Below are 17,163 nucleotides of genomic sequence, written 5' to 3' on the forward strand. Positions count from 1 at the left end.
GGATCAATTACACTCAGTTTGTCCCAAATTTGAACAAATACTGGGTATTTCTCTCCATTTTATTGGCAAATAAAAACATCGGCGGAAGAAAGGTTTTCGGTGTCTAAAATGCCACAATGAAAATGAAAGTCCTCCTTTGTGAAAGTCATGTTTAAAGCATTTTGAGATTTTGTTCTCTAACAAATAAAGATAATTGCTTGTTTTGTCAATATAAGAAAAACCACAACTATCTGGACTAGGAAATCCAGAATCTCTTTCCTAAGACAGACATATAACTTTTTCCACCTCTAATTCCACAGTCATCGCCCATGTTTGTTTTATCTGAGACCCAAAGATACCAGAGTCATTTGGGAGGAGTGTAAATTCATTAATCAAACCTTGTTATCCCACAATAAATCCTTTCTCTACTTTAACCTAAATTCTTTGGACTTCTAGATGGAAATTAACATCTTTTACATAACCCAGCTTCAAATTCATGTAATATACAAAGTATGTAAAATTATGAAGGAGACATATGCCCTACAACAATCCATTCTTCAAAAGAAGCTTTATAAGCCAATTTTGATACAAACTTTGGATTTTTAATTTAAATTCAGGAATGAATTCTACGCTGTCCTTGAATACTTGGCAACAACAGTAAAGATCCCTAAACAGGAATTAAGTTCTATTTTTACTGCAAACCTAAACATATGTTCATAAAAAGTTTTTGTGGATGCAAGCTGAGAAATCAAAGGTTGATCTTTAAACTCTGGTATATTTAAGTAGTTCCCTAAGACGATTAAGCTGGCCATATCCCCAGTAGAACTGTTCACGGCTCAGCATTAAGGTATTACTAAACGTTGCCGAAAACCCTACAATAATGCTACAGATTTAGTCTAGACAATAAGAAATGTACAGGCTTTTCCTTTTCAAGTTATGAATTTCATGTACAATTTTACATGAGCCTTTTTCAGTGACTTAATCGCCCGCACATTTGAATCATTGTTTGTTAATCGTTCTTTGAGCGCCGATCTTTTTCGTGATTTGTTTTAAGTGACGGTGACATTCATCTCCTTTCTGAGATGAGATAATCTGGGCTCTACTGATTTTAATCACTAAGTAAGAACAGAAACTTTATTATTTCCTCTGAGAAAATTGTACACCAGAGGATTTAATGGTAATCAACAATCAAAGGAGAATGTTAATCATTAGAAAATCATTGTGTAAGATTTCCATCAAGTACCTTCATTTTTTGATTTCACCCTGAGAAAAAATTTCTCAGTAGGGTTATGCAACCTCAACAAAAAATTGAATTATTTTATAGGTCAATGATACTTATTGGGTAATTGAGTTTATTGGACAACTTCCCTTAGAATCCCTATATTGCCAAATTTAAACAAACCCTACACTTTTCAAGCAGAAAATAATGAAGCTCTTCAAAAGATGGACAATACTGTTGCTTTTTTTAATCAAAAACCTGTTAAACCTATTAAATCTGAAGTGCACCTATATAGATATATCCTCAAATTCACATGTGCATGTAGATAACCAAGCACCCTAAAACTGGATGAACAAATTAAAAAAAAAACAAAAACTGAATTGTCAAAAAAACTGCCAACTGGTTGACAATATTTATATAAATAAGTCACAATCATACATCAACACTTGTAATCCACTTGCACCTTTAGTTAATTCATAAACACCTGTCATTTAATGTAAACTGAAAAAAAAAAACTTGCAAAAATCAAACAGCTGTACTTTTTCATAAACTTTCACACGGCCCTTTATCTAGATTTTAATTTGATGCTCGGTTTAGGAAGCATTATGTATTCCCCCCAAAAATTCAGTTTGCTTCTCAAGTTCCTTACCAAAAGGTTCTCTTTAAATTCTTAATAATAAATAAGAATTAAATAAAATTAAAAAGAAATGAGCATTTATCTACAGGTAAGTGAGAACTGCTGACTGCATGCACTGACCATTGCATGGACCCAGATGGAAGCATTAAGCCCCATAAAGCATGTATATGTCACACTTGCAGGCCATAAATCTGACAGGTTCATGTCTTCCCTGGTAGTAGCAATCTATTTTATATGTCAATTTATTTCTGATATATTGGTATACTGATGTAAAATAACATCTTCTGTATTGGTATACTAAGAGAGTCTGGTTAATTCATTTGCATGACTTATGTCACTCGACTCCAAGTGCCAAAAGGGCTCTTCAGAAAACCTTGCTCGGCCAGCTGATGAAATTTTTCATCGTTTGCAGGCAACACCCTTTTAGTTTGCTCCCCTGAAGTTTCCGAAGTCATCAATACACCCTATTGTTGTGACTTAACACTTTTCTCTGATAGTGGAAACTCCAAAATAAAGGCACCCCATGCCTTATCTAACTGTACCCAGAAGATCATCCCAGCAGTGTTGACACATAGCACATGACCATTGTGGCCGCCCGGCACTCTACAGGCAATCCATTCTCATCCATACGTTGAAGGAGGACTCACTGTAACTAATTATCAAGTCCTTTACGTTTTCAATGCTTTTTCAAGGGGAAGAAAATTGTTCTTGAAAAACGTTGCCTGACAGTTGTACAATAAGACTTTGGTCATTGTGTTTAAAGATACTGGATATTATGTGTCTACAAAACTATGTATAGGTGGGGCATACCTTTGGTGCAAATTCGGTGAGGTAGAGCTTTTGATTACTTTCGTTATCGGTTTTCATGCCAGATCACCACAGCGAGATAACCAGTTCACAAGAGATGACCCTTGTTGATTAAAACTTCTTTCAAAAGAACTGCTTTTGTTCTAACCTTTTACCCAAATATTTCTGATAAGGACCAAATAAAACAGAGCACTTAAACAACAACTACGATAAACAAAAACATTCATAAAACACAATTTACATGTGTCAGGGGGCCGTTAAGTCAATACCTAATGATAAAGCATGGTCATTTTCCCTTTGTTCTTGCTTAACACAACAGTCATTCACAGTGCGAACTTTCCATTGAAGCACCTTTAGATATGATACATGTCACAGATGAGCCTCACCGAAATAATCTACAACTTTACTTTAATGGGGACTGGAAAAATGCTTTTAATGAAACGAATTAGAAACAGATTGGGCATGTCTATTACACCATACAACCCATGGGAACAGTGGAGTTTTCAAATCTGAACCAGACCCAATTATTTCCCTCATAAACCACCCTAAACAGCCATTTATGTTATTTAATCTTTCAATCCCAATGACTTTCAAAAGGCATTTATCAAATAACTGATCTCCTGAGAATTAGGAGAACTATATACATATACATATGATTAATGTGATAATTCCAACATTTCCTGTTCTTTAAGCTAAACACACACAAATGCATCCTACTCTCTGATGTCCAGCAGTCTCTGTTTATTTGTCCAGACTCCCCTTACTGGGGTTGGAACAAGTGCAGTATCAGCGCCCTAGCTCTTCGAATCCTTTTTTCCCATGACCACCTCCACTTGACTCCCTTAATTATAAGCACATTTTGTGCCTTGATCTTTTTTATCCCCCTGAATAACTATGCATACCAATTCATGCAATCCCCCCTTCATAACTCACATGCCCAGCAGGGCTCCCCCTTCAGGCAGGACTTTTTTCTTGGGTCTTAATTAGCAGCTTGAATTCTTCTTAAATTCTTTTTTTTTTAACAAAACAATATATAATTCTTTTCCGTCTTGACTCAATGTACTCTGGGAGAAGGGTGACACTTTGACCTTAAATTGGTTTTTCACAGGTTCGCTGATGGCTGGAGGATTTTCCCAGGCCACCATGTCTCAAAGTCATAATTAGTGGAAAAAGCAACACAAGTATTTAATCCAATTTCTCAGCAAGACACTTGAAAAGGTGACTATAATTAGTTCATAAGAATAATTAACAAATCTGCTAAGTGTCAATGCTTTGAGCTATGTTTGCTGTAATCATTATTAAGTACAGAGATAATACGGTAGGTATTAAATAAACAATTCTATTTGAAAAGTAATTCAGATGGTGTCAATAAGTGTTTTTTTTTCTTAAAAAAAAGTTTTTAAAAAAGTGAACTCTGCAACAGAACAGAAATTGGGCAGGAACTGGCTCATTGAGTTTGTTAAGTAATTACACAGGAAATTCTAATCTATATTTTGAGGAAGTAAACACTATGGAACATTATGTGAGCAAGTTTTAGTCTCACTTCAATTCTGCACAGAAAACTTTTTTGGAAAAAAAAAGTCACCCTATTGTCTGCTAGTCCTAAAAATGTCTTGTAGTGTTAGACCTTTTTATTTCATGTCATCTCAAACTTCAAATGTCTGTTGCGGCATAACCCAGAGACACAAAAAAGCAATGTGGAGAAATTCGGATCCGCTTTCCCACAGATATTAGTTTACAGAGCAACATGCTCAGCATCAGAAAAATCTGTGTCAAGAAAACAGTTGCCGCCAAAAAAGCTCCCAATCACCACATCAAGACCCAAATGTTTGTAGTTTTGTAGTAAATAATTGTTTGTGGGAATCGCTAAGGCTGCCACTATATGGTGCAACATAAAGATAGATTTAAAGATCTGATAATCACGTAATCATCACCTTCAATCAACATCAGTTTCAGCATCAAAAACAACAAATATCTTTAGTTGCCTGAAACTTTCTTTAAGAGTATTTTTTTCTTTAATTAAACTTTTAGAATGCTTTCTGGGATGAAATTGTGTCGAATTCAGTTGTTTTTTTTTAATTACAAGTATTTCATTTTCATTTACCGGTAGTTTAAAAGATATATATTAAATAGCAAATCAATAAATTCTCTAAATAATTAAAAATTTCTTTCAATCCATCCAATAATTCAAGTAAAAGAAATTATAATATTATAGCAAGTCACATAAAATTCTACAATATAAAAGGTTGTGTAAAGAAAATCTGTAAAACACATTTAAATTCAAAATGGATACAAAGTCTCTGCGAAAAATTAACATTATTTATGGTACATACAACAAGATCACAAATGAAACTTGAACACTTACCAAAGCAAAACAGCACCAGCAAGGCTCCTAAACAACAGGGTAATAAATTCTTATAAGCCGACATTTTTTCTCTTTTTACTTAAGTTCCCATGATATTCTTTTTTGATACCCACAAGAGTCTAGAATACAGGTAACAATAAAATGTAAGACGATGAGCTACATGGCATGGAGGATTCTACCGGAGTGACACTGGTAGTCCGTGAATCATATCAAACAATCAGGTAATCCTAGGGAATTACAGTGTCCAAATCTCTGATACCTCCCGATCTATTGATCTGTATGCCTATGACAAAATACAAAATCTGCCCTGTGTACACAAAACTTTTATGGTACTCCAAGTCGATCCTCACTCATAAAAATGTATACTTAGTTTGTCTCACTATAAAATATCCTATTTTTAAGACAATTTAAATTTTTCTGTTTCTTTTTTCCAGTCACACTATATAGTACCAATCAGTCTAATTCACTCCACTATATAAAACTCTGAGACACACGGCTGATAATCCTCTCTACACTTTAATAGGGCAGTAATATCTAATTGGCATTAATCACTCAAAACAAATCACTTCACTAGTCTGGTCTAATTACTCCTCCAAAGTAGTTATCTCTTCCCAAGAGCTGTTCCACACTGAGATCTGATTCAGGGGTACACAACTGTACCCACCGAAATACAACGCTACACACTCCAGAGTTTTCCACTTGGCTGACAAATAGGTATTAAAGAGATTTGGTCACATGGTAGTAGAATGGATGTAGAGAGAATGTTTTTCTTCGTGGTGTGCAGTATGATGGGAAATGTTTTCTATGGGAGCCCTGTGTTAGCCAGCCAACCATTCAGGGGGCTCAATGGTTTGTGTGTGACTAACCATAAAATATAATAACAGGGAATTGTAGCGGGGTTCCAATGGGGGGAAATGTTATGTCATATAAGTGTTGTATAATTATTTGTTAATGGACAGGAATTGTCAAACATGACATATATTACAGAGTTTTAATTGAATGTTACCTGTACATTGTGTACATGTATATGCATGCTAAGTGTGCATTCAAATAAATCTTCTAAATCATTTTAAAAATAAATTGAATTGATTTCATAATTTTTAAATTAATAAAAAAAAAATTAAAAAAAAAATACATATTTCTAAAATTTTAAGAAAAATACAGATAAGTATTTTTTTTTTATTTAAAGCCTCCCCATCCCCCCTCCCCAAGTTTCTTTTCTTTCCCAAAGACAATCTTTGGCCATGGGAAAAAAAGTGATCCATCTAACTTTTTAAACTATAAAGTGGCGGTTTCTTTTGTTAATTTGATGCACTATCTCCAGTTTGACAATACATTCAGGTGTAATTCTATTTTTTACCTGGTCACTAACAAGACTGAAGACAAGGGTCCTGGGGCACCATTGTTTGTGCCGGTCTCGCCTAAATGGACAGATGACCATTAGCGTTACATACAGGACACAGTTCCACACAATTGAACACAATGATTTACCTATCTAATTGTTAGAGGCTCAATGCTAAGATTTACCTTGTAGACAGATTTTTGGAGGTTTGCTGGGAATTTTGAGTAATGGATATTGTGTACAATAGATTTCATGTCGTAAGACTGAAGTAATTGGCTATGTCATTAGTTAAGCAACACAAATACAAACCAGTTCCAATAAATTTATTTAGAGGATTTTTTTGGGGGGGTGAACTTAAATCAAAATTTACATCTCTACTGAAGCAATTTTCTTTTTAAGCAAATGAATAAGCTATTCTTATACTGCCTCTATTTCTGTATCTTCACACAAGAGTTTATGCAGACCTCAGCTGTGATGATGTATTTTACCAACATGATAAGTACCCCTGTGAATCCCATATCAAAACATGTCAAAAGTTTTATCTCCCATCTTCTGATCAGTGCATCAGCAATTAAAGCAGACAAATCTCTGCTTAGAGCCATCAATATGCTAGAACTTGGATTAAGGAAGACAAATAGAGTCTTGTAATTGATTTCTACATTTATGCTGGCTGGGGAGAGAGAGGAGAGAGAGTTGATTGTGGTTCATAAGCAAACTTCAGGTAATTTTCCTTAGCAATACAGGTAAATACAGGTAATCACAGATGAGGGGCCAGAGTTTACCTCCCTGTGTACTTAGTCTATACAGCTGCCTGTTAACAATATGAACTCTCTCTCGCATCACTAGTGATAAAGCCAATAAACTATTGTCTCGTCAAAAGCAACTATTGGAGCTCATAAAAGACGATCATCGATTAAGCACTTGGAATTTCACTCCTAAGTGATGCATTATCATTTTAATTTATCTAGGAAAAATTGTTTTCATTTCGGCTTTGTTGATCTGATTGTAATCAATGTTTTATTTGATTTCAACACATCAAGCTCACAATGTAAGAATAATATTGTTTGATTAATTAACTTGAAGACTTGTGACAGACAAAGTAAAAGGAAGTGCATTTCTTTTAAAGGCACTCAAATAGAACTAGGACACAAATTCGTACCTTGACTACAAAGTATAAATTTACATAAATTTGACCTAAATCAACTACATGCTAATTGATAATTATTTGATGGGGTAAAAAGGAAACCCTGTAATGGCTTACATATAGAAAGTTGATCGATATCATAAACCCAAATGGAAATTTATCTCTTTTGTCGGAGCATTAAGTAATCATAATTGATAAACTGTTTTTTTTTTATTATTGCGACATATTCCAAATGAAAATTATTTTTCCAAAGACCATGCAGACTGCCTAGTTTCCAATATTGGTGAAAAGTTTTTGATGCACACCATTTAAATAAATTTGAATGAAGGGAAAATGGAATGATTAAATCTGTGCTCGGAGCCAAACTTTGATAAATGTCAAAACACATAATCCCACTTTTTCTGAACAGGGAAAGCCTGGAGTAGGATCAATAATTTTAATGATTTTATGAAATTATTAACAAACCGCTCTCAAATCAATTCAAACCCCTTGAATTTATTGTGATGTATCTGTGGATTTGGATTTAAGCTTTAGCAAATGTGTCGACTTAATGGCAAAGGAGACTCCATATCTCATTTCCATCTTGTTCGCATTCTCACCAAAGAAAAACCCTTCTAGCCTGAGTGAACCATAAGGCAAGGCTACCCCTTATTTTATTGTCACCTCTACCTGGTCAGTCACCTTCATTACCATGACAACTGATCATTTTATTCTAATCCTTTTCAATAAGTCACAATTTCCTTAATAACTATTCTTTAACACTTTTGTCCCATCCTTCTACCACATCTATTTTCCTTTCAAAGAAATTTGACAAGGTTGCAAGGCCAGACTTAAGCAAAATAGTTCTCAGTAAAACCGATGTCTTTATATGTACAATTCAGTATAACCAATGTCTAATGTACTATAACAAATTTAACATGATTTCAAGTAGCAATTTCTCAAGTAGCTTGGCCAAAAGATTCCGATTTTTTTGGTCATATCCGAGATTTTCAGTATCTTAGTCACGATTATGCACATAATACGCTCCATCCTCTACTAATCATACTTGTTAAAAGTCCACAACTGTAAAAATTTATGATCTTGCAAACTTGAGGACACATGCACACTAGATAATACACATGAATCACAATCCACTTGGGTTTTCCTGCTTTGTGCAATATGACAATGCTGATAAAAATCATGATTTCACTTTCAAGTCAAAACAAAATTTTATTCTAAAAGAAAATTCAAATTATCCACTTGAAAAGCACTGAGCCTTCCTCAGTCAAACTCTTCAATGTACAGTGTACATGTATATAAAATTTCAACCATCATCTTCAAATTTAGGCACTTAACAAATTACAGAAATGTTTTGAATATGGTTTCCAAAAATAATATAAGAAACAATCCACATAGTCTATAAAAGAATTGAACATGAAAAGACAACCCATGTTGCAAGCAAAGAAAAAGTATGTGATACAATATTTCAAATTTTGAGTCTCTCTCAGAAAAAAAAAGTTACGTGGAGGATGGTGGACTTTGAGAATTTGCAGCACATGTATGCAAACATACACATGTCACATGCATTCTCTTTATAATTAGGAAATTAGACATTTCTGGAAGTACATGTAGTAGTTTTACACACATGTTTATAAACATTTTTTTTTAAATCATAGACCAAGGACTACTTTAACAAACATCTACCCAACTCTGTGATCAGCAATCTTCTTCAAGGAACAAAAATAAATTTTGAAAACATTCACCATATTTCCACAGCCTGGCTACTTAGAACACTTGTGGTTTGTATGGAATGTTTTTGAACGCTAGAATTCTTATGTAAAGCAAACAAGCTGTCATATCAATATAACACTTGGTTTAAATAGTTTTCTGCAAAGTAGAAATATTTCTTTTGTGTCCCGAGTGGCAGACGAATCAGAGAAGGACGACAAAATAAGAGAAGACAAATAAGTTTTAAATTTGTACGATTGTGTCTAATCACCGCGAGTAGGTTTGATCCCTATGTAAAATATTTGGAGTAGTGACGCTCATTGGCCAGCCCCTTTGTTCGCGAACATTCAAACCTCTGTCAACATTCGGGGTGTAAGTAAAAAGGAGATATTCAAATTGCAAATAAGCACCTGATTTTAACACGATTTCCTAATCATATGCTATGTTCAAATTGATATAACAGTAGCCAACCATGCACACAAGCTCTTAAATGGAAGAAAATGAGACAATTAAATCTCATTGGGGACCTCAATTTGCTCAGTGTTCGACAAAAGAATCTATACATAATGGCCAATATTTGCATTTCAGACAGACTTTAATGACAACAATTGAAAGGCAAAAATATATAAAGATTTGAGAAAACATAGTATTCAACAAGTGGGCTATTTAAAATTGCTGGTATTGTGATTGCATGGTCTGTATCTGTTAAACATTTAGTCGAATGAATAGGCTATGACCAATTTCAATTTCCTTTCAAATTGTAATTAAAATTACATATCTATCATATAACTAAAAAATTTGAAAAACTTCATAAGCATTGTCAATATTTAATCAATTCTATAAGCTTTTTGATCTTTTAGCATTGTATATTGAGTCAAAAGGTATTAAAATGAAAATGACAAATTCATAAATCATTCATTTTTTTTTTTTTTTTTTTTTGACATAAATAGGGCATTTTCATGCTATACTCTTTTTTGGACAATGTATAAAAGATTACCAAATACAGTAAAACACAGTTATATTGATCACACTTATAATGAATTGACACTTACAGCGAAGTGATTTTCATTCCCTGTGACTTAATTTATTACATTTGTAAACTTGATGGATACAATGAATGATGCTTATAAAAGAGCAAAATGACCATTTTTTGTACTTATATAGTTATGTGTTTACCCTGTAACTTCAATTCCAATTAATCAGTGTGCTGTGCATATATTTCAAAATATTTTAGTTTCAAAAAATCTTTTTTTTTTTCTTCAAAGGTTACTTGGCTCCATTGTTGGCCATATCTCAACATATAACTTCTCTGTTTTTTCATAAATAAGCATAGAACTTAGTTGCTGGCCTGATCTCTGCTCCAGCACCATTGTCTATAGCTCAGTAAATGGCACAAGGCTAAGGTGCTATAGTCAGAATTGTTGCACAGTCTTTAGCACAAGAACAAAGAGCTAGTTGTCATAGGTGCTTTATGCATTTGTCTGTATCACATGTGCACTGTGCTACATTGCAGTGTATGCCACATGGGCTGTGTGCTAGGTACAGTATGTCACAATGTCTGTAGGTAGCACATACAGGTTAAAGTGCTCCAATTCAGTAAACCAGCAATCACAACTACAATAATTCTTTAAGTACCTGACTGACAAATGCACTGGTAGCTTAGACTCCCAGACTGGGCACAGGTTCCTCCATTTCTACAAGGGGAGGGCTGACAGGGTACATACAGCTGATCACAGTGTCTCCCAGTGTATTCACGTGGACAGTAACACCTAAAACATTACAAAATCATGAGATTCCTATATATAATTTCAAACTTAATATTATATTAAATTAATATTAAAGAAAAAATCCTTTTCATATTTCAAAAGTATGAAATATTATTTATATATTCACAATATGTACATAATTTACAATTCATTTCTTCCTTTTTTAATTTACAATTTCACACATATTTATTTTCATTTCTTATATACAATTTTTTTTCAATAAAATTTCCAAAAGTTTGCGATGAAATACCATTCAAAAATTTAATCTTAGTCTCTATTTAATTGTGTGCATGCATTTATTTTATTTAATTGTGTACACCTGACATTCCATCGCTGTAGATATAAAACACAATGCGGAACTTTTGAAAGGCAACACCAGCATTGTGTGATAGACCTATATAACTTGATATCAAGCACTGAATACCTGCTATCAAGATAGACCAGATTAAGTCACCACAATGCTGTCATAAAATAAAGTACAAAAAATTCAGCTGCTAAATTTAGAGAGACCGAAAAAACGGTTTCTGAACTGTACATCTTTCCTGGCCTTAATTAGCCCTGCTATACAGCAATTTGTAAAAGTTAAGCTGGAGGAAATAAAATTGGTTTTTGCGTAAATGATAAAGCATGAAGTTTAAGGCCATTTATTAATTGATATATAGGTAATTTGTCAGGAAGCACCTGTCAAACAAGGGGGGTAAGTGCACTGGCTTGTGGCCAGAATGTGTTCATACCTATCATCATTGTCCTAGCTGTCAATCAATTCTGGTAATTAATATTAAAACAAAGAAAGAAACACAGGCCTGACAATTCGCAGTCCATGCCAGATCATATCGAAATCCACTAGCTGGTCAATTTTGCTAAGGTGTAAGCAACTGGTCATAATAAGGTCACATGTTCATGCTCAAATTCATGCATCATTTAAATATTTATTTTCAATTTAAAAAAGAAAAGTTCGCAAAATTATGACAGTATCAGTTTCATAGTAATTTTAAAGCATAAACATGATAAAGAAAATTAAATCAGTTACTAAATAGTACTTCATGTGGAAATGTGATCACCTTTAATAATCTTAAAGTTCAGTGCACCTTCACCTCTAAATCAAAGCATAAAACAAATCTGCTTCAAGTTACAAAGCTTTCCTGTAAATTATTCATTTAGTCTCCTCAAATAATTGAACAAATGATGATCAAAAAGGCAAGATTTATCGCAGTCATTATGAGGCTGATTGCAAGATCAATACCATTATTTTTCTCTTTGTTTGTGGAATTAGATGTGTCAGATTGCTTTAGATAACAGGTAACAAAGGCAGGTAAAAAGGCAGTCAGACCAGGACCCGCCACATACAGTCACATGACAGACATGTGACCAGTTGGGGCTTAAAATGTGGCCAATCAGCCAGCAGGGAAAAGGAGACTTAAGCCCAGGTATATGACCACAGAGTTATTAAGTTGACACATTCACATTCGTTTTGCATGGTAACAAGATAGGGCAGATTTGAACATTATTTATAGACCTGACACCTATCCAACTGCTGAGAATGGAAATAGACAGGACAATTTTATTGATTGATTCTGATCAACGACCAACTATCAAAACTCAGGGGTCAAAGGAGGATCAAAATCTAAACCCCAATGCACAGACAGCTTTGAGTTAACAGAGATTTTTGAACCAATCTATACATTATTATATACAAGTCCTACATGTAGGATCCTGGTCTGTTGTCACATGTTCCGCCGTTCTGACAGATATCCGGATGATCCTGACACTCGTTGATGTCCTCCATACACGTGGGTCCTTTATATCCCATGCGACAGTTACACTGGTACCCATCATCCAGGGCGTGACACTCCCCTTGGTTACGGCAAGGTTTGGGTGCACAGTGATCCACCTTGGAACAATTCACTCCTACAAAATTTGGGAACAACTTTACTTTGTAGATTTCAGTTATGAAACATTGAACTATAATAGTTGGTTGACAATGTATAAGAATATATCATATAACTTTTTAATTAACATCATATCGATAATTATTTTTAACTTTTTAAAAGAAATGTGGAAAGATATTTTTACACGAAAAATTTTAAAGATCGAGAATGATTAATTTTGCAAAATTTTGAAATTATTACAGAATTATTTTATTTAATTGGATTTTTTTTAATGTAATCAAGGGCACCTGCAATGGATAGATGGAGCCTGGAAATGATTACAGGTACTCTTCCCAAGCCTATTAATTTAAATTTAAAACTTGCAGGTTTTTTTTAAAGTTCCCAGTAACATTTACCTAGAAGTGGCCTTGAACTTGCCCAAATGACCCTGATCAAGTAAAGGCCATATCCTCTGATCATAAGCAGTCTTTCTTTGAAGCAAGAATTTAAATTTGTTTCTCCATTATAAAGTTATGGACAGGACATGATTGCACAAACAGTTGTCCCACAAAAATTATTTGGGGGAGGGGGTTATGATAATTGTCCATGAAAAAGATTTAAACTGAACTATTCAAGTGAATCAAAGTAAATTCAAAAGGTGGCATGTTTGATTAAATCATTTTATCCCCCTTATATCTCTGTGTAGTTAGATTATAATCATATAAATGTGATTAGGTTATCTCCAACAGGGTTCAAAATGTTTCATCACCAATCTTAAGGTCAAAAGTCAAGATAATTCTGTTGGTAGTATTTTAAATACTTCATTCTGCTTTATTTATCTGTGAATTTAAGTTAGAACACAATGAACTAAACAGGTTATCCATGACAGAGCTATAATCATATTTCATTTACCAATGAAAGATCAGAGTTCACATCCATGGTCAACTTTGGAATAAAATGCTTTATCTATGTGTGAATTAAGTTCACATTGAATTTCAACAAAACTGCATACTTTCAATTACTTATGTCAAGGTTGAAGGTCACCTTTGGAGAAGGGGGGTGGGTTAAAACATCTTGGAGATATCTTTTCCACAATTTGCATAAAAGGCATAAATTGCCATCTCAAAATATTTCCTTTAAATCTCATTTAAAATGGTTATTTGAATCTTTCAAACTACAACACTTTTATGATTCTTAACCAATTTCTTTTAAGTTTCAACACCTTGCAAATGAAGTATAATAAAAAAAACAAATTTAAAAATTAAAAAAAAATCAGCAAGAAAAATGTTTTTGAAACCTCGAAGCATGACATATATGGATTTTTACATACCTCTATAACCGACAGGACAAGAGCAGGCATAATCTTGAAGACTAACGGTGTTGTAACAGGTGCCCCCATATTGACAAGGATTATTGTAACATACACTGGTGGGGTCTAGAATTTCACATAAAGTCCCTGAGTATCCTAAAAATTTTCAGAACATATAAAAAACCAATGTTATATATAATTTCAACACATTTCTTTTTTCTGTGTATATTTTTTATTTAACAATATATCCTATTTCCCTATAGGAAACAAAATGACTATGTTGATATCTGACCTACATTAATTTATAACACGTTACTTAATTTGTTAACTCTTTCTTCATTTTCTATATTATAGAATAAATTCTACATTTCAAATTGAAATTTTCAAATTTCATTCAAATTCCATCCAATTTTTCCAATGTGCTATTATTCACTTGTACTGCGAGTTTCAGAACAAAGAAAGACAACTCTTCCAAATGAACCTCAAAATTGGTCTGACCTATTGAAAGAAAGATAACTCTTATTAGTTTTAATTCTCTCCCTCCTAAATTTTTACCTAATCTACAATCACAGCGTCCTTTGAATCCTGAAGCAGTTGATATAATTCGACAAGTTCCGTTATTCTCACAAAAGTGAGCGTCCGGTCTACACGGGTTGTCATCCTGACAGTACTCTCCTACATAATTCTCACCACATCTGGAAGTACAATAACAATTTTATAATGCTTGACAGCAAAAATTTTCACTTTTAATTTTATATAAGGGTATATACATTGGAACTGCCACAGAAACTGTATTAAACTGTTTTATGACTAATACTTTTCTCTTTTTACCTCTTACTTATGATAGTTAAAATCACAGGCTATGAAAATTCAAATGAAAATGAATATTGTTCTAACACTGCATGCATACAACAAGTACATGTTTTGATGTGCAACTGTTGATCTAGATGCATTAATTATACAAAATATATGTACACACCATTTACAATGTCTTGCAAAATGGAATTTAACAAAATAAAACAGATAAGAAACTACTCTGAGCTTTAGATCAAAGTTATATAAATTTCGAATTTCTTATGAAACAGAAAGATAGTTGATCATCCTTGTCCCTTTTGGTTCCTTCCATAAAATCCATGTAGAAGAAGAAGTACATGTGTACTATCAAGAGAACCAGCCTAACACCAGAACACCTGCTCTACGTACCAAGATTTACCCAATTAAGGGAGAGGCACCCTTGCTCATTCACCCTTGCTCATTAATACCAAGCACTTAGTTTGCCTATAAGTATTACCTAGGAGCAGTTTTCAAACATATAAATGTATTTTCACCATATTTACAAGAATAGAGTCGCTCTGACACAGGGACCATGGATTTGAAAAATTTTGGACAAGGTAACCTAGTTACATGTAGCTTATAATAACCATGCAATAAGCATGTTTGCTTAATATGCAAGGACAGAGAAGATTTTTTCAAGAATTCTTGCATTTTCACTATATGTACAAAAGAGCCCTGTCCTAACACCAGAACACCTGACCCAGAGGCAGGAATTTAACAATTATGTAAGAAGCACACTTGTTTATCATAAAACTTGCACTTGGTTTACCTGCTTATTGCTAAAGAACAAGTTTTTTTAAAGAATGTATCAAAAGAGCCCAACCCGTACACTACAAACCCTGACCTAGGAGCACGAAATTTACAGTTTTGGAAGAGATACCCTTGCTCATCATATTTATGCACTAAATTGCCTAACAAAGAAATATGCTTCAACAGCTTCAGTAGAGCCCCAATCTAACTCCAAAAAACCCCACCATCAAGACCATGAAATCCAAAAATTTAATACAGTTAGAGGCTCACTGCTTATTGCCATGATTACAGTCATGCCATTTGACAGTGCCATGTCCAAGAGTAAAGAAAAAGATTTTTAAAGACTGAATCTTGTAAGACTTGTAGTCCCACCACTCAGACCCTTTAAGAAGAATCTTGAAAAATCTAACAATCTAAGAATCTCTTATAAAAATAAATTTGGAGGCTTAGGCGGTTTCTAAAATAAAGCACCAAGCAACCCAATGGCAAGATACCATGCATATTGCTGAATGAGACTGTTTAAATATCTTTTTCTATTTGATTTGACAACTCTTGCTGACATACATATGGCACTCATCTGTTTCTGTGTCTCTATATCTAAACAGGATGGGATCCAGAAACTCCACGCCTGGTTCCTGCACTTATGCCTATCAATGGAAATGTCCTTGCCATGACCAATTTGTATGGTCTAGCCTTTGACCTTTCAGTATGACTCTTACATGAAACCCTTACACATTGACTCAATGGTTATTAAGTTTGTACTTCGATTGTAATGCATTCGTTATGTACTGATTAGTAAATTAAAACTGGAAGTCAAATACAAAGAAACACACTTACAGTGAACAAGTTACCAACAGCAAAGCGATTTTAATTCCCCTGACTTTATTATATATTGTACATATAAACTTGATGAATAAAACAAATTACATTTATAATAATGAAGCAAAATAGTCCATCCCTGGCCTTTTGTTATAACTAAGCTGTTTTACTGTAGATTAATGGCAAAGAGATATGCAATGTCCACTTCACAGCTTTCAAAATTAAAAACAACACTGAAATAAGTTTAAATTTACAATGATCAAAATACATACAAGCAGCAACAACAGTGAAAAATTCTGCATTCATAGGATTCATAATTGGAAAAGTTGGAACACTTATTACAGAATTATATTAAAACAACTGATGTGGGGACAACTTTTTTCATGTCAAAATTAATTCTAAGCATAAGTAACTTTTTGGGGGAAAATGCTCAATATTTTCCTTAAAACTGATACTAGAATAAGCGATGTTTGTAAAACACTTATGCCTCCCTCCCCCCAATGATTGGAATTTTTCTAAGTCCAAGGGGCATAACTCTATCCAAATGGCTGGATCATATCTAGAACAGAGATTGATCTAAATATTCTATAATAAATCTGTATACCAAATTTCATTTC

At 33.6% G+C, this 17,163-nt stretch overlaps 1 protein-coding gene across 1 annotated transcript in view; it reads right to left on the bottom strand.

Moving 5' to 3' along the window:
• LOC134231657 (neurogenic locus notch homolog protein 1-like) overlaps nucleotides 1–17,163 on the bottom strand; it is a 47,461-nt gene that overhangs the window by 19,688 nt on the left and 10,610 nt on the right. The window contains exons 3-6 of the mRNA XM_062713641.1: nucleotides 14,699–14,838; nucleotides 14,165–14,299; nucleotides 12,670–12,874; nucleotides 10,836–10,969 (exon numbers count right to left, since the gene is read on the bottom strand). Coding sequence (XP_062569625.1) covers nucleotides 10,836–10,969; nucleotides 12,670–12,874; nucleotides 14,165–14,299; nucleotides 14,699–14,838 — 614 coding nt within the window. The remainder of the gene's footprint in view (nucleotides 1–10,835; nucleotides 10,970–12,669; nucleotides 12,875–14,164; nucleotides 14,300–14,698; nucleotides 14,839–17,163) is intronic.

The sequence above is a fragment of the Saccostrea cucullata genome, unplaced genomic scaffold, assembly GCF_032062105.1.
Source record: "Saccostrea cucullata isolate Sc308-1 unplaced genomic scaffold, CSIRO_AGI_Scuc_v1 ctg89, whole genome shotgun sequence".
Taxonomy (NCBI): domain Eukaryota; kingdom Metazoa; phylum Mollusca; class Bivalvia; order Ostreida; family Ostreidae; genus Saccostrea; species Saccostrea cuccullata.